Raw genomic sequence first — 17,988 nt, 5'->3', positions numbered from 1 at the left:
GTTCTTGTGCTGGCTATGTACCCCCTGCTCTGACAAACAGAACCCCCCCCCCTTGCTGTGCCTGAAAAGTTGTTTGGAAATTTCTCTGAATTTGAAAAACACTATGCTGTTGGGGGGACGGACGCACGCACAGTTGCCATCTGTGTAGGGTTTTACTCAGTGAGGCTGTGTTAAAGGGACTGGAGATTTTTCTCTAGGCCTGCTGGCAATTCCATAGTAGCCATAAGATTCACAGCATACCAGGGAAAACTGTTTGCTTCTGTAACTAATTCTCAGCAGGCGCACTGCTGGGTCTCCTCCACATCAACCATCTCCTTCTCCCCTCTCCCCCTCCCCTCCCCCCCCCCCCCCCCCCCGCCCCACAGGCCATTGAATGCATCACCCAGGGCCGGGAGCTGGAGAGACCCCGGACCTGCCCCTCGGAGGTCTACGACATCATGCAAAGCTGCTGGCAGAGAGAACCGCAACAGCGGCAGACGATGAAGAACATCCACAGCCGCCTGCAGGCCCTGGCCCGGGCCCCTCCCGTCTACCTGGATATCCTCAGCTAAGGGTGCGGTGGGGGGAGAGAAAACCGCTTCTCCAGCCCTTCAAGATCGAACACCCTGGCTCCAAAAACTGGGCGTGCTGTGTGGACCCCAGAGGTCCCCCCCATGGGGCCCCAGTGCTGCTGCTGAGAGCCTAGCTGAGGTTCCCCTTGTTTGTGTCCGGGACTTGAGGGGGTGACGCCGGCTTTGCCACCATAGTCTGTTTTTCTGAAGAGCCCCTGCTACATCTGCAGATTGTCAGGCAAGGACTGACCTCTGACCGGCTGCCTTCGCCTTCGCAGCGTTTTGCCCCGGATGGCAGACAGACACGTGGGGGGGGGGGGCGGGGGGGAGGGGCTGAAGGGGACAGTTTCCAAACTGTGCGTGTGTGTTGCAGACACTGGTTGTGGGGTGCAAAGCACCATCCTTTCCCCCTGGGGGTAGATTGGGGGGGGTCAAAGCTGTCTTGCGACTGAGAAATACTTGATTATTTACTGTTCTAAGCTTTAGATGTATATTATAACAATAGCTTCTGACCAGGGATGCCCTGTGAATGAAAAGGGCTAATGAAAGGGGGTGCACTGGCAGTCCAAGGCCCAATGGGGGTGGGGGAAGAGTGGGGAAAGGGTGTGTGGGGGAGGGTAGAGAAGACCATTCCAGGGGGTGGGAAGCAGATTTTGGGTTATGGACCAAATGAGCTAATGTCACTTGAACTAAACCAAAGATCTTCTTGTGGGTTTCTGCTTCATATAAAGTCTAATTAACCTGGCAATTACTGCAATCTAGGCAGCAGCTTTATTGCTTGAACATAAGTTGAGCCATCCCAGTTCAGGGGAAGAGGCCCACCGCACAGCCTAGAAGGTTCTCCTGGCAGCTGCACCACCAACACCCCCTGCCCCCCACCCCCCCAGATCAGGGATGGATGAACTCAAGTGGGACTCAAACTGAGCAGGAACACACAAACACATGAAGCTGCCTTATGCTGAATGAGACCCTCCTGGGTCCACCAAGGTCAATATTGTCTGCTCAGACTGGCATCCGCTCTCCAGGGACTCAGGCAGAGGCCTTTCACATCACCTGCTGTTTGGTCCTTTTTAACTGTAGCTGCTGCCAGCGATTGAACCTGGGACCTTCTGCATACAAAGTAGAGGCTGTTCTGCTGAGCTACAGCCCCCCCCCACATGTTTTTCAAATGTTTGACTAGCTGTATGAGACAAAGATTCACACACGTGACACACTGTGAAGGAGACCTGGGCTTCAACTACAGGCCAGGAGATCCCTTGATGCACCAGCAACACAATCCTAAACATGTTTATTCAGAAATCCTCTTGGGGTCAGGGGAATTCAACCCTTACTAAACTGGTGGGGAATGAGGCGTTTCCATAGGACAGGCGGATTAGCCAGCTGGGACCCGAAGCATGGAGTTACCCCCAAGGGTCCATTTTATCTCCAGGGCTTTGTTATGTCAGATCTTTGGAAGCCCCCCCCCTCGCAAGGCCTCAGAATCATGCACTGAGTGGAAAGGGGTCTTGGATGTCATCTAGTCCACCCACTGCTCACTACAGCACCCCTGAGAGATGGACACCCAGCCTCTCCTTCAGGACCTCCAGTAGAGGAGGGTCCACCCCCTCCTGAGGCCATCTCTTCCCTGGTTGATGGCCTCTTAGCCTTAGGAAGTTTCTGCTCTTATTCTTGCTGCAGTTGGGGTTCTGTGCCATTCCCACCCATTTCTGCCCTCTAGAGCAGGAGTGGGGAACCTTTTTCCTGCCAAGGGCCATTTGCCCATTTATAACATCATTCAGGGGCCATACCAGGTGTAGATCTCCTGGCGGTGGGAGGGGGGAGGGGAGGATAGAATTGCCAGGTCTCCAGCTACCACCTGGAGGTTGGCAACTCTAGGAGAGGCTATGCAGAGGAGGGAAGGAAGGAAGGAAGGCTAGGGTTGCCAGGTCTCCAGCCACCACCTGGAGGGTGGTGGAGTCCCCGTCTTTAAGCAGAGGTCTTTAAGCAGAGGCTGGATGGCCATCTGTCGGGAGTGCTTTGATTGTGGGATCCTGCATGGCGGGGGGAGGGTTGGGGTCACTGGGGGTATTGTGGGGGGAGGTAGTTGTTAATTTCCTGCATTGTGCAGGGGGTTGGACTAGATGACCCTGGTGATCCCTTCCAACTCTATGATTCTAGGAACCCTAGGAAAGGCTATGAAGAGGAGGGAGAGAAGGAAGGAAGGAAAGGGAGGGAGGCTTCCCACACACACACACACACACGAACACACGCGATTGGAAGAAGCCTTGGCTTCTCTCCCCTCCCCACTTTCACACACGCACTCACACACGCTTCCCCCCCTCCCCACTTTCACACACAAACACGCCATTGGGGGAAGCTTTTCGGTTCCCCCCCCTTCCATACTTTCACACATGCACTGATAGGGCCATGCTAGTGGCCCGGCGATCGGGGGAATGCCCCACTTCTACACACACATATACAGGGGTGAGCGAGGGGAGGGAGAAGCCAACGGTAGCCAGGCGAGGGGGAGATGGTGGAATGAGCTCTGGGCGCTCAAGCAGCTTCAAGCTGCGGGGGATCGCCCCACCGCAGGGGTCACAGGCAAGCTGGGGGGGGAAGGAAGGTTCGGGGCTGGAATGGCTGGACAGCCCGCTTTTCTTGTTGGCCTAGGCCTGGGGGAGAGCGAGGGGAGGGCCCACTGAGCCAGCGCAGGGTGTGGCCAGTGGCAGGCAGGTGAGGGGGAGATGGTGACACAAGCTCCAGGCGCCCAAGCAGTTTCAAGCTGGAGAGCGGAGGGCATTGCATGCCACCCACTCACCTGGAAACAGCTGGTGAGAGAAAGGGGAGGGGGGCTTCCAGCCAGGCGCACGTTTTGGGTGGAAGTTGTGTGTCTCTCCAGGAGCAGGAAGTGGGGAGAGTTGGGAGAAACGGCCCAACAATTACCCAATCAGCATCAATTTTACACGTGTGCCTGCCTGCCAACAATGCCCGAAGTGCCGAGGGGAGAGCCTAAATAGGGAGAGCTCGAGTGGCAGGGCCCTGGAGCTCCTGGAATTGGCTCGAGAGCCAGGGAAAATGATCTCGCGGGCCGGATCCGGCCCCCGGGCCTGAGGTTCCCCATCCCTGCTCTAGAGCAAGAGAGAGCCCGTCTGCGCCACAGCCCCAACCCAGGGTCCCCTTCATCTTCTCTTCCTCAAGTTGCCGAGCTCCTAACCTTTCCCCCTGCAGTTTGGCTTCCAGACCCGTAACCATCCTAGACCAAGTTGTCAATGCTCTTTGTAAAACGTGGTGCTCAGAACTGGACGCGTCTCGAAGAAGAAGAGTTGGTTTTTGTATGCCAACTTTCTCTACTACTTAAGGGAGACTCAAACCAGCTTACAATCACCTTCCCTTCCCCTCCCCACAACAGACACCCTGTGAGGTAGGTGGGGCTGGGAGAACTGTGACTAGCCCAAGGTCACCCAGCTGGCTTCCTGTGGAGGAGTGGGGAAACAAATCCAGTTCACCAGATTAGCCTCTGCTGCTCATGTGGAGGAGTGGGGAATCAAACCCGGTTCTCCAGATCAGAGTCTACCGCTCCAAACCACCGCTCTTAACCACTACACACTGGCTCTTGAGGTGAGGCTTGACCCAAATGGAGCCAAGCAGGACTTCCCACGATGTGGCCATTGTGGCTTGGATCCTAAACAGTGAAGGCCATTTCCCCTTGGCACACCCCAACATTGTGCTCCTGTGGGTCATCATGATACTCTGGGGTGGGGGTGGGGGTCTGTTGCCTGGCTTGGTCAGGCCACGAAGAGCCAAACCTGTTCATGCAGCCCAAGATTGCTTCGGCTTTTTGAACCCGGCCCTCACAACACCTCTTGCTGTTCGGGTTGTGCAGTCACAAGCAGGGGCGCACCACTGAAGTCCAAGGGTGTGACGCCCCTTAAGATGGCACCGTAAGAAGCCCAGACCTGGCCCACCTGTACTGCTGCCAAGCCAGGGCTCCCCCATCCTACGCTTGCCCCTTTGCTTTCTCATCCCTAAACGTGAAGCCTGGTCTTTCTCCCTGTAGCGACTGGTTTTGCGGCTCTCAGCCGGGAGTTCCAGCCAGTCCTGGTGGCCTTTGCCGTGTGGGTTCCAGAGCCCCTGAGGCCTTGGCTGAATGCCTGGTCTGAGAATGGCCTTGGCTGAAGCAGTGCTGGGGGGTACTGACTTGCGGGGGGCATCCACTGCATTGCTGCTGAGCCAGGGCTTCAGCTTTGGGGGCTGGCTGGAGCCTGGCCCTAGAGAGAGGGCTCCTGAGGCACCCGGCAGGTCAAGTCCTTTGGGCTTTGGGCAGGAATCTGGGCTTGTGGGGTGGCACCCTCTGCCCTCCGTGAATCTTCCCACCAGACAGAGGTTTGGATTAGATGCTGCGGACAAGGGACATAGCCTCTAGACCAGGGGTGTCGAACTCCATGGTTATGAGGGCCGGGTGTGACATAAATGTTACCTCGCCAGCCCAGATCAGAAGTGGGGGGGGGGCGCTACCTCGCCTGGCTGGCAGGCCAGATAAGAGCTCTCAAGGGGCTGAATTTGGGGGCCTTTACGTTTGACACCTCTGCTCGGGGCCTTCATTCCTATAGTCGACACACATAAAAGTTGTGATCGCATTACATGGTTGTGTGTGTGGGTCTCCTGGTCTGGGCCTTCCTCCCGTTTGTGTGTGAAGCCACGCGGGCAGGAGAAACACACCGCTTGCCAGAGGGTGGCTGCTGCTGCTTCACAGGCTGCCAGAGAGCTCTTGTTAGCCAAAGGATGTGGGCATGACCTTTTAAGACAGTTCTGAAGAGCGAATGGTGCTGAGGAACAGCAGAATATCTACTGTCTCATCCACTCAAGCCCCCCCCCCCCCAGGGGGGCAGACTGGTCTGCAGTTGCTTTATCGCAGTCAGCTTACAGAAGGGCCCCTGCCAGGGAAAGCCATCAGCCGGCATCTTCCGACAACGAGGCTTGACTGGAGCACCCAGCCAGGAAGATAATCCTATCTGCGTTGCAGCATCGTGGGGGCCAAGAGGAGACAAGACTGTGGGCCCCACCCATGGGAAGAGGGCCTGCTCTGTTGAGCAGCTGTTTTGGACGGGTGCGTGCAGGGAAATGCTGTGCCCTCCACACGCAGCAACAGGAAGCCCCTCTCTCCACTCCTTCGTGGGGGGAAACTTACGAAATCAGAAAGGATGTGGGATTTTCATACCAGTCCCAATTACAGCTGGGCGGTGGGTGGCATTGGTGTGCCAGCTGGGTCCAGTGCAGGACCAGTCCTGGGATGGCTGAACGCATGCCCAGCCTGGGTTCTAGAGCCCGGCATGGGTCAGCCAGCCCCTCCACCCCCCCCCATCCCTCTGAAGGTATGCCAGAGGGCCAAGAAATCACTGAAGGGCACCCGAGGCCTGTTGCGGGAGCTGGCGGATTGTGCCAACGCCCAGGAATAACCACCAGTACCAGTAGAGCTTGTAGAAAATGCAGTTGTTTATTCACAGTGCTATAAACACACTCTTTCCACCACTATCTCCCGACATTAGACTCACAGAGTCTTACATTTATATACAGATGCCATCTCCAGGCAGCAATTAGTGTTACTGGCTGAGTCATTCTCCAGGTGCAACTCATTACCTTCAGGCTGAGTCACCCTACAGGTGCAACTCATTAACTCAGTCTCAGGCCTTCTAGGGGCTTTCCAGGTTATTGCATCAGCTTAGCTTGACACTTAGATCCCCTGAATCTAAAACCACCTGTCATTGCTAATATGAACAGACTTGCATATTCTGTCAAGGCCTCCAGGGCAGCTGCCAAATCAAGTGTACCCGCAGCAGGTCCCCTTTCCATTCTATTGGCACTATATCCCAGCCACTAGGGCTGTCAAAAAAAAAAAATTCGGTACAGTTCGGATTCGGCCGAATTTGACCCTTGTGGGGTCGGTACGGTCCGAAGTCCGAACTCCCCCGCTTCGGATCCCCGGTAATTCAGGGGGATCCGGAGTTCGGGGGAAAATTCGGCCGAAGCGCGCCTTCAGGGATTCCCTGAAGGCGCGCGGGGGCCCTTTAAACTGATCTGAGCCTCCCAGCTGGCCGGGAGGCACAGATGAGTTTAAATGACAGCCCGCCTCCCTTCAGCGGGCTCCCGTGAAGGGGGGGGGCTGTCCTTTAAACTCATCTGTGCCTCCCGGCCGGGAGGCACAGATGAGTTTAAAGGACAGCCCGCCTCCCTTCAGGGGAGCCCGCTGAAGGGAGGCGGGCTGCCCTTTAAACTGATCTGAGCCTCCCAGCTGGGAGGCGCAGATCAGTTTAAAGGGCAGCCCGCGCCTTTCAGCGGGCTGCCCTGAAGGGGGGGCCGAATTGGCCGAATTTATTCGCGAACTCCCGAACTCGCTGAATTCGGCCCCCCCGGTTGCCCGCCAGATTTGAGTTCGGATCCGTCCGAACTGAAAATCACCGAATCAGGGGAAATTCGGTTGATTTTCAGTTCGGACCGAACCGAATTGACAGCCCTACCAGCCACACGTGTCCAATTGCGGGCAGGAACCCGTGCCCTCTGTTTGAAAGTCACGCCCAGAATAAATCTGCCTTCCCACGGAGGAGGAGGAGGAGGAGGAGGTGAGCTCTCAGCCTGCAAAGGACATTCCCTGGCAACATTAACAAAGGCAGCCCTTCACCAAGTTGTGAGTTCACCTCGCTGCTGTTCAGCTCACCACTTGTGCACACACTGGCAATGGAAATAAATAGAGACTCTTCCCAAAACTGGGTGGGCATGTGGTGGGGGGAGCTAGGTTGCTTGACTGGCACCAGGAAGGCTCAGTGCACGCTTCCCCCCCCCCGACAATCCTACGGCCCTCCGGCATCACACAGCCAGCTGCAGGAGAGCACCACTTCTCCCCTGGCATGAAAGCGGCAATCTGAAGGGAGTGCAAGAACTGCCTCGAAGGAAGCCGCGGAGGCTGCGAGGAGCACCAGCAGTGGCCCAAGGAAGGAAAGCCGGCAGTTCTGGGCCAGAACACCCAGGGTCATCCCCACCTTGGCTTGGAATTGGTGCCTGCCCTGAGCCCCCTTGATAGGGTTGCCAGCCTCCAGGTAGTAGCTGGCAATCTCCTGCTATTACGACTGATCTCCAGCTGATAGAGATTAGTTCCCCTGGAGAAAATGGCTGCTTTGGCAATTGGACTCTATGGCATTGAAGTCCCTCCCCAAACCCGGTCCTCCTCAGGCTCCTCCCCAAAAACCTCCCGCCAGTTGCGAAGAGGGACCTGGCAACCCCACCGCTTGAGCATCTGGGAGGGGTCTCCTCGAGTGGGAGGGGCCTTGCTCCTCTCCCAGTAGGGTGTCTAGCCTCCCGATACTAGCTGGAGATCTCCTGCTATTACAACTGATCTCCAGCCAGTAGAGATCAGTTCCCCTGGAGAAAAATGGCCACTTTGGCCATTAGACTCTATGGCATTGAAGTCCCTCCCCAAACCCCGCCCTCCTCAGGCCCCGACCCAAAAACCTCCCACCGGTGGCAAACAGGGACCTGGGGACCCTATCTGCCAGGCCAGATAGCGGCCCATCACTTTCCATAAAAGCTCTCCTGCCTCACAACCGCTTAACATCATGACTTGCAAACTCCTCACACAAGACGCCCGGAGGCTCCTGGCTGGGTCAGAGCCCTTCAATCACCGCTGAGAGAACCGAGTCAGAAAAGCCCCCTCCCCCCCCCCCATCTTCACCTTTGAAAGCTGCCCCTGCCTGACAGGGATGAGTTATCAACGGGATTAGGTCTGTCCATCCAGAGAGGCACAGAGAGCCTAACCCCCGCCCGCCCGCCCACCCCCACCCACACACCTTCATCTAATAAAAGGCTTATCAAATCCCCTGTATAATCACATCTGCAGGGGGGGCGTGGGGGGTTGGCAGCTATCATAAGGGCTGCGCCAGCATCAGGCACAGGGCCGGGCGGTAATGGAACTGAATTGATTCCATCTGGGTAATAAATGGGTTGTCATTCCGTCTGGGCTGCTGGCAACCAGGGACCAGGGACCAGGCGCAGGAGAGCGCGGGGTGGCTTTGTGCTCCGATCAAGGACAGCCCTCTTCCCGGGTACTCGGCAGAGGTGGTGGGCTGTGAGCCTCCACGGAGACAGTTTCCGAGGGTCACTATGCTGGTCTGCGGTAGGGCAGCTGGGTTGGAGTCCAGGAGCACTTTGGAGACCCACGGGGGGTTTATGGGGTAGGGGCTTCCAAGAGTCAAAGCTCCCTGCATCAGATACCAGGTGAAGTATGTGATGAAGGGTGATGTGACTCAAAAGCTGACACCCCGAGAATCTTCTTGGTCTCTAAGGCGCTGCTGGACTTGAATCTAGCTGTAAGCCTCCTGTTACTCTCCCTGGTTGTCCCTGGCCAGACATCGTGGAAGGAAGGTGGGACTTAGAATCATAGACCCATAGAGTTGGAAGGTACCTCAAGGATCATCTAGTCTATCCCCCAGGACAATGCAGCAAATTCACAACTATCTCCCCCCACACACACACACACCCAGTGACCCCTACTCCACGCCCAGATGACAAAAACCCCTGCAGGATCCCTGGTCAATCTGGCCTGGAGGAAAATTCCTTCCTGAACCCAAAGCTGTGATCGGCATTACCCTGGGCATGTAAGAAAGGGTCACGAGAGACACGCACTGACGCAACCCTTCCTGCCCTCCCTCTCATGAACTGCCTAAGTTCACAGAATCAGCCTTGCTGTCAAATAGCCGTCTAGCCCCTGCTTAAAAACCTCCTGAGGAAGCCTCGTTCCACTGAGGAACCGCTCCAACTGTTAGAAAAATTCTTCCTAATGTCTAGACGGAAACTCTTTTGGTTCTTGTAGGTTATCCGGGCTGTATAACCGTGGTCTTGGAATTTTCTTTCCTGACGTTTCGCCAGCAACTGTGGCAGGCATCTTCAGAGTAGTAACAATGAAGGACAGTGTCTCTCAGTGTCAAGGGTGTAGGAAGAGTAATATATAGTCAGAAAGGGGTTGGGTTTGAGCTGAGTATTGTCCTGCAAAAGTATTGTCCTGTAAGTATCATTACTTACTCATTAGCACATTATCTTGATACTTACAGGACAATACTTTTGCAGGACAATACTCAGCTCAAACCCAACCCTTTCTGACTATATATTACTCTTCCTACACCCTTGACACTGAGAGACACTGTCCTTCAGTGTTACTACTCTGAAGATGCCTGCCACAGTTGCTGGCGAAACGTCAGGAAAGAAAATTCCAAGACCACGGTTACACAGCCCGGATAACCTACAAGAACCAATGAACTCTGACCGTGAAAGCCTTCGACAATATTTGGAAACTCTTTTGATTTAATTTCAACCCATTGGTTCTGGTCTGACCTCCTGGGGCAACAGAAAACAACTGGACACCCTCCTCTACATGACCGCCCTTCAAGTACTTGAAGATGGTGATCATGTCCCCTCTCAGTCTTCTCCTCTCCAGGCTAAACATACCCAGCTCCTTCAACCTTTCCTCCTAGGACTTGGTCTCCAGACCCCTCACCATCTTCCATCTGGGAGTCCAATAGGCAATTCTGGCAGTCTGGGGGAAGCAACATGCGGTGCAGTGGCCAGGGGGTCTCAAGGTCCAGAAGAAGAAGAGTTGGTGTTTATACCCCAATTTTCTTACCTTTAAGGAGATTCAAACCAGCTCACAATCGCCTTCCCTTCCTCTCCCCAAAACAGTCACCTTGTGAGGCAGGTGGGGCTAAGAGAGTTCAGCGAGCACTGTGACTGCCCCAAGGTCATCCAGCAGCCTTCATGTGCAGGAGCAAAGAATCGAACCTCAGCGGTTCCTCAGTGGAGCAGGCTTCCTCGGGAGGTGGTGGGCTCTCCTTCCCTGGAGGTTTTGAAGCAGAGACTAGATGGCCATCTGTCAGCAATGCTGATTCTGTGACCTTAGGCAGATGATGAGAGGGAAGGGTACCTTGGCCATCTTCTGGGCATGGAGTAGGGGGTCACTGGGAGTGTGTGGGGGGGAGGTAGTTGTGAATTTCCTGCATTGTGCAGGGGGTTGGACTAGATGACCCTGGTGGTCCCTTCCAACTCTAGGATTCTATGATTTTATGAACCCAGTTCTAGAGTCTGCCGCTCTTAACCATGACACCACTCTGGCTCTCATGTTCTGTGGTTGAGGTTTCCTCTGCCAAGGGTCCAGGAGTCGTCATCCCCCCACTCACCTGGGCATTTATTTTATTGTATTTATCTATTTTCCACGGCACACTTGGATGCCATGAACCCACACCTGCCCAGGCTGGAGGGGAACAGTTTGGAACATCACATTCCCACCTCGCCATGACGTGTGTGTGTGCGTGTTGGACCAGGGTGAGACATCACCTGCCTGCATCCCTTTGAGAATCTCCCTCCTGAGGGGGGCTCCTGAGGGGGGGTAGGGGGTGGCGGCACAGAGCCACTTCCCTTGACACAAGTCAAGGTGCTGCATTCCGAGTCATTGGCCCGGCTGCCCCGGTTGGTGATGGGCCAGTGTGGTTTAGGACTCTCTTTTACTCCCGGGAATGTTTTCTAGTGTTTGTCTCCATCTTTTACTACCTTCGTCTTTCTGGCAGGTCTGATTTGCTCCCTTCAGCCAGAGCAGAAAACCTGGTCCTGGCACGTAATGGACAGAGCTCCACGTCCCTGTTTCGTCACTGTCCCATGAAATCCTCATAACGTGACGTAAATGCCTAATTTTTATAACAGCCCTGCCCTGGTGATTCAAACAAGTCCTTCTAGGTTTGTGAAGCCTCAGGGAATTCAGCGCTCCTCTCTGGCTGCCCCTCCCCATCCATAGCGATGAGCTGCAAATCGGCCTCCCTCCTCCTCCTCCTCCACCCCCTGGCGATCGGCTCTGATGGGGCTCGAGGGGGCCTGTTCCCACTTGAGGGTCCCTGTGGGCAGGACTCAGTGCTGCTCCGGCAGCCCCAGGGCTTGTGGTGCCATCAGTCAGTACCCCAGGCACAAAGAGGCGCTGCTGGAAAGGGAAACCCAGCACCCCCCGCTCTACAGTCCCAGCCTGGCTGCATTTTGTTGTCCTACTAGGAAGCGTGGCTGCTTTGAGAACAAGACTGGAATCCATCTTATCACCCACTTACTTATTTCGTCATATTTTCTAATCCATTTATTGATTGACTGGAACTTTTAAAATCATACTTGCTGTTAAGTCCGCGTGGGGAAGGACACATGAGGTCGGAGACGGAGTTCCAACAACAACCGCTTTATTAAGAACGAGAAAAGAACTGAACTACAGTGGACTGACCCCCACTTATATGCCCCTCTGGCCACCTGCGGCCACTCCCCCCGATTTGTGATTGGGGGGGCAACGACCCCTAGTGACCAATGGCGCATACAGTTTTAGGAGCCTCGGAGAACCCCAAGCTCAGCGGGGTTTCTCCTGCCTACTGTCAAAATACATACATAACACCCCTCCCCCCTAAGTTCGAAAGACCCGTCTAACATATAAAGTCTTTAAGATGGCTCGGCTGTGATCGTGCCCGCTGGGAGCGGCGTGGTGCTGGGATGGGGGTTGCCGGTCACTCTGCGAGGGCTGGACCGGATTCGCTCACGGTGGCAGGTTCTCCCTCCGTACGGGCCCCGGGGAAGTTCGCCTCGCAATCCAGTGGCAGATCCTTGGGTTGCTCGGGCTCCAATGTCTCGACTTGTCCCCACTCCAGGGCAAGGGAGAGCGGTGGTGCCTCTGGAGCGGCGATGGGGTTGGGCAAGTCTGCCGGGCAGCGGCGCAGTTGGTTGATGCGCCGCCGCAAGATTCACCCCTCTGGGGTGGCGACCCTGTAGGACACCGGGCCTGTTGCTTCCTGGACTGTGGCTGGGATCTGGGCTGGGCCTGCCCTGTAGTTGTGGGCGTAGACCGGGTCTTCTTGTTCCACGACTCTTGGGGCAGCAGTAGAGTCCTTGCGGGCGGGTCTCTCTGCTGCAAGGTCAGGGTGCAGCCGGTCGAGCAGAGTTTTTGGCCGGCAGCCCATTAGGAGTTCTGCAGTACTCCTGCCCGTCGTGGAGTTGGGCATGATGTGCTGGGTTAGCAGGAAGTCCGCCAGCCACGCGTCCCAGTCTCAGTGGACAATGCACCGCAACACATCTTTGGTCATCTGGACCATTCGCTCCACCTGGCCGTTGGTGGGGGGGTGGAAAGGCCACATGGCGGAGTAAGTTCTTTGCCATGAAGTCCTGGAACTCGGTGGACGTAAATTGAGCTCCGTTGTCGGAGATCACTGTGTCCGGCAAGCCATGGGTCGCGAAGATCCGGCGCAGCTCTCGGATGACTGCTCGCAAGGTCATGGAAGCGACGGCCACTACTTCCAGCCACTTGGAGTAGGAGTCCACAACAACAAGGAACATTTTACCCTGGAAAGGCCCCGCAAAGTCGATGTGAATGCGGGATCGGGGCATGTGTCAATTCCCACCGTTGGGTCGGGGCACGCGGCATCTCGGTTTGTGACTCCTGGCAGGGTTGGCATCGTTTGACCCACTCTTCTACAGTGGCGTTGATACCCGGCCACCAGACGTAGCTTCGTACTAGCGCCTTCAGGCGGGCAATGCCTGGGTGACAGGCATGCAGTGCCTCCAGGACCCTCGTGTGGAGTTTGGGTGGGGCGATGACGTGGCTCCCCAAGAGCAGGCACCCCTTGTGCATGGACAGCTTGTGCTGATGGTTGGTGAACAGTCTGAATTCTTCCTCCGGCTGGGACGCTGGCCACCCCTTGCCCACCCAGTTGAGGATGCAGGCGAGGGTGCGATCCTTCGTGGTATGGGTGGCGATGTCAGATGCTTGAAGGGGGGCTCTGGCAGGGATTCCAGCAGCAGCACGTTGTAAGCCGGGGACGGGTTGGGGTCGGACCCCTCTACAGGCAAACGGCTGAGGGTGTCCACGTTGCCGATGGTCTTCCTGGGTCGGTGCAGGAGGCAGAAGTCATAGGCGTTCAAGAAGCTAGACCAGCGGAGCATGCAAGGAGACAGGATCTGTGGTGCCTGGCGATCTGGAACGAACAGGCCCAGGAGCGGCTTGTGGTCTGTCATAATGGCGAACGGCCGGCCGTAGACGTAATCGTGAAACTTCTTGATGCCAGCCACGACGTTGAGTGCCTCCCAGTCGATCTGGTCATAGTTGCGCTCCACTGGGGAGAGAGTCCGGGAGTAAAACGCGATCCGGGCCTCCCGACCGTCAGGCAGCTGGTGGATTTTTTTTATAATTTTTATTTATTTATAACATAAAACAGAAAAAGGAAAAATACAAACGGATACTTACAAAATTTTGAAACTTCATTATATAGTAAATTAAAAATATTCAAAGTATCCTTAAAACCCACCACTCACCATAACAACTGTCCTTCCACCATAGTGGTAGACTTCCAGAGAAGTGTCTCAACAGTTTAAAATTAAACAGTATGACAATATTTTCAAATTTCTAAATTATATCTATAACTTGTTCACTATATTAGTAAAATTCATTTTCACGTTTGTCCCAGTACGCGAAGGCCTTTGACCATGTGTTTTTAAATTCTTCTAAATCCTTCCCTTGTACGGAATTTGTTAGTTTGGCCATCCGCATATATATCCATAATTTCTCTCTCCAGTCATTAATTAGAGGTTTATTTACTTGCTTCCAGAATTTAGCTATTGTAATCCTTGCTGCTGCAAAACTATATTGGCATATGACTCTATCACATTTATTCATTTTGCCTTCAGGAATTCCCAATAAGCAAAAAGCAGGATCCATTTTTACTTTGATATTAATCAAATTATTAGTCTCATTTAATACCTTTCTCCAAAAATTTTTAATCTTTTTACATGCCCACCAGGCATGCATAAAAGTTCCTTTTTCCGTTCCACATTTCCAACATAAATCCGTAGATCCTTTACTCATTTTACTTATCATCACCGGAGTGATACACCATCTATAAAACATCTTGTATAAATTATTTCTTATTTCTTTAGTGATTGTAAATTTAAATTTTTTTTTCCAGAGATTCTCCCAAATTTCCAGATTAATATTATATTTTAAATCCCTCATCCATTTTACCATCACTGGTTTAATCCTTTCTTGCTCTAAATTTACTTCAATTGATAATTTATATATCCTTGCTATCATACCTTTATTTCCCTTATTTAATACTAATTCTAACTTAGATTTATTTCTGTTAAATCCCACCAATTTATCTTTATTAAATATATCCTTTAATTTATAATACATAAATCAGTCTTTAATATTAAGCTCTTCTCTTAATTTAAGATTCCACTCCCCATCACTACACTCCGTAATCTCTCTATAATTACCTACTTCCAAATTAAGCTGCTTACCTCTCTTCATAAATGCTTCTACTGGGTTAATCCACCCTGGAGTTTTAATTTCCAAGGACCTCTTATATCTTTTCCAAATTTGAAGTAAACTAGATCTAATAATATGATAATTAAATTATTTGTTTACCTTATCCTTTTCATACCATAAATATGCATGCCAACCAAATCGTAAATTAAATCCTTCCATTTCAAGCAATCTAGGATTCTCTAATAGTACCCAGTTTTTTAGCCAGACAAAACAGGATGCTTCATAATACATTCTCAGGTCTGGTAAACCCAGCCCCCTTGTCTCTTTTAACTCAATTAAATTATTATATGCAATCCTGTGTCTTTCTTTTCCCCATAAAAAAATCAAAATTTCTTTCTTCCAAATGTTAATTTTTTTTACTCCTTTTAGAATTGGTAAGTTTTGAAATAAAAAGAGCATCTTAGGTAATACCATCATTTTGACTACTGAAATTCTTCCCCAAGATAGCGGTAATTTCCCCCAATTATTAAAATCCATAACAATTTGTTGCCACATTTTAATATAATTATTTTGGAATAAATTAAGATTATTTGAGGTTAACCATATACCCAAATATTTTATTTTAGATTCAATAATTCAGGCAGCTGGTGGTTGAGGACCGTGCCAATGCCATAGGGCGAGGCATCACAGGTCAGCACAACCGGTAGCCACTCGTTGAAATGCATGAGCAGACTGGAGGAGGACAGCAGTCCCTTAGCTGCCTTGAAGGCATGCTGCTGCAGCTTGCCCCAAGCCCACAGGGTGGCCTTGTCGAGGAGGCGGTGGAGGGGCTCCGCAACCAACGCCTTGTTGGGCAGGAAGGCGTGGTAGAAGTTCAAGAGTCCTAAGAACACTTGGAGCTCCTGCTTGCACTGGGGCAGGGTGTGTGTGGATGGCCGTGACCTTGGCGGGCATCGGGTGGATGCCATCGGCGTCGATCAAGTAGCCCAGGAATTCAACTTGCGGCAGGCCCAGCTGGCACTTCTCGCGCTTCACCATGAGGCTGGCATCCCGGAATCGGCTGAGCACTCGGCGGACTCGCTCCAGGAGCTCCCCCTCAGAACCGCCGGCGACCAGGATGTCATCGAAATAGGGAAAGACACCCTGCAAGCCCTTGAGAAGGTCTTCCATCAAGTTTTGGAAGATGCCCAGGGCCGTGCTGACCCCAAACTGCAGGCGCGTCAGCCGGAAAGCGCCCCGGTGTGTCACAATCATCTGCGCCTCCGCAGAATCGGCATCCACCGGCAGCTGCTGGTACGCCTGGGCAAGGTCCAGTTTGCAAACACCCAGCCCCTGGCGAGGGAGGACAGGAGGTGGCTAACAACAGGCATCAAGTAGGCGTGACTCTGGAGCACCTTGTTTATAGTACATTTGTAGTCCGCACAGATCCGGACGTCCCTGTTGCCCTTCAGCGGAGTCACAATTGGCGTTTCCCACCTCGCGTTGGGGACAGGCTCCAGGATGCCCTGTGCGATGAGGCAGTCAAGCTCCGCATTGATCCTGCCCTTGAGTGCGAAGGAGATTTGGCGGGGCTTGAGGCAGATGGGGGTGGCGGCGGGGTCAATCTGCAGCCGAACTGGCGGCCCCTTGTAGCGGCCCAGTGGAGCATGCCACCCATCCTCAAACTTGGACCAGACGGAGTCGAGCTGAGACTGGTCAATGTGATGCACGCCCATCAGATGGATCCCTAAGGCCTGGAACCACTCGTGCCCCAGGAGGCTGGTGCGAGGTCCATCGACGATGACGAGGTGAAGACGGTGTGCGAAGTGCTTGTGCCGGACATTGACGAAGGCGATGCCCCAGACCGCCACCCGACAATGTTAGTAGTCGGTGATGAGGATGCCTGTCAGCTGAAGCTTGGGGAGAGTCGTGTGCGTGCCCAAGGCATGAAAGGTGTCCGCCGAGACAATGGAGAGCGCGGACCCAGAGTCGACTGCCATCATGCCCGGGGCGCCCTCAATCTGGACGGTGACGGAATCCTTCTCCACGCCATGGACCTTGTGCAGCTGCACACTCCGGACGTTGTGGCAGCAGCAGCAGGGCGGGGAGTGGTCTCCGTCGGACAACTCTTGGACGGGCTGGGCAGCTCCATCTTTTTTCCCCAGACCAGGCAGACATCCCTTTTTGGCAGAGCGGCAAACCTTGGGGATGTGGCCCACCCGGCCGCAAGCCCGGCACTCGGCGTCCTGGAAACAGCACTTGCGGCGGTCGTGCAGGTAGCTGCAGCTGGTGCAGGGCCTGCCCGCTGGGACCCATGACCTGGGCGCCCTGGCAGACATTTTGTGTGCCTCATCCTTGGAGTCCCTGTCGCTGGCGTCCTCATAATGGATGGGGGTCGCGGTGTGAGCCGGAGGAGGGGGGCCTCGGTCGTCTATGCGGTCCGCCCACGCCGAAGACTTGGCCTCTTCGACAGCAGCAGCCAGCGAGACGTTCTTTCGAGCCACGAGGCGGCAGCGCACCTTCTCGTTCCTAAGTCCAAAAATGAGCCGGTCGTGAAGCGTGCAGTCAGGGTCCGGAAAAGAGCAGTCCTGTCTGGCGGAGAGCCGCGAGGTACGCGGCGATGGACTCCCCGGCCTCCTGGTCCCGCAGGTGGAAGTCTAGGTGCCGGGCAAGCTTTGTGGGCTGGGGGGCAAAGTGGTTCCCCACCGCTGCCATGATTGCATCGAATAACGTCTCACTCAGCTTCTGTTGATCGTCCTAGATGTCTCAGTGGCATTCAAGACCACTGGTGACGATTTCCCTCTGGGTTGCCTTTCGCAGCTGGAGCTGCGGGAGGCCCTTGTTCTGCACATGGGGGGGGGAGAGTTCTGCCTGGAAGGCAGATTACTGCACCATTGCCAGAAGTGGTTACTGCATTACATTTATCTTTACTTCAGACTGGAAGGAACACTGTGACAGAACATTTGGTGTGAGCAAGCATTCTCTGAACCAGAAGAAACATGGCGCCCTATTTCCCCCAGTTGTTCTGTCTCATCTTTGGCTGTCCTCCACGTCAAGCACAACTTATACCCACACCGATTGAATCCACCAAGCCAAACTCTTCCTTTGTGTGCAGAATTGCCTCTTTCCTCAGAAGGCAAAAATCTTCCCAGGTCAACTATG

General features: G+C 53.9%; 1 protein-coding gene across 1 annotated transcript in view; it reads left to right on the top strand.

Annotated features, from left to right (window-relative positions):
- Positions 1-551, top strand: part of NTRK1 (neurotrophic receptor tyrosine kinase 1) — a 34,628-nt gene extending 34,077 nt beyond the window's left edge. The window contains exon 17 of the mRNA XM_056853570.1: positions 366-551. Coding sequence (XP_056709548.1) covers positions 366-551 — 186 coding nt within the window. The remainder of the gene's footprint in view (positions 1-365) is intronic.
- The last annotated feature ends 17,437 nt before the right edge of the window (positions 552-17,988 follow it).

Source organism: Euleptes europaea, chromosome 7 (genome assembly GCF_029931775.1).
Source record: "Euleptes europaea isolate rEulEur1 chromosome 7, rEulEur1.hap1, whole genome shotgun sequence".
Taxonomy (NCBI): domain Eukaryota; kingdom Metazoa; phylum Chordata; class Lepidosauria; order Squamata; family Sphaerodactylidae; genus Euleptes; species Euleptes europaea.
Note: the sequence above shows the minus strand (reverse complement) of the source record. Positions and strands in the feature narration are given on the sequence as shown.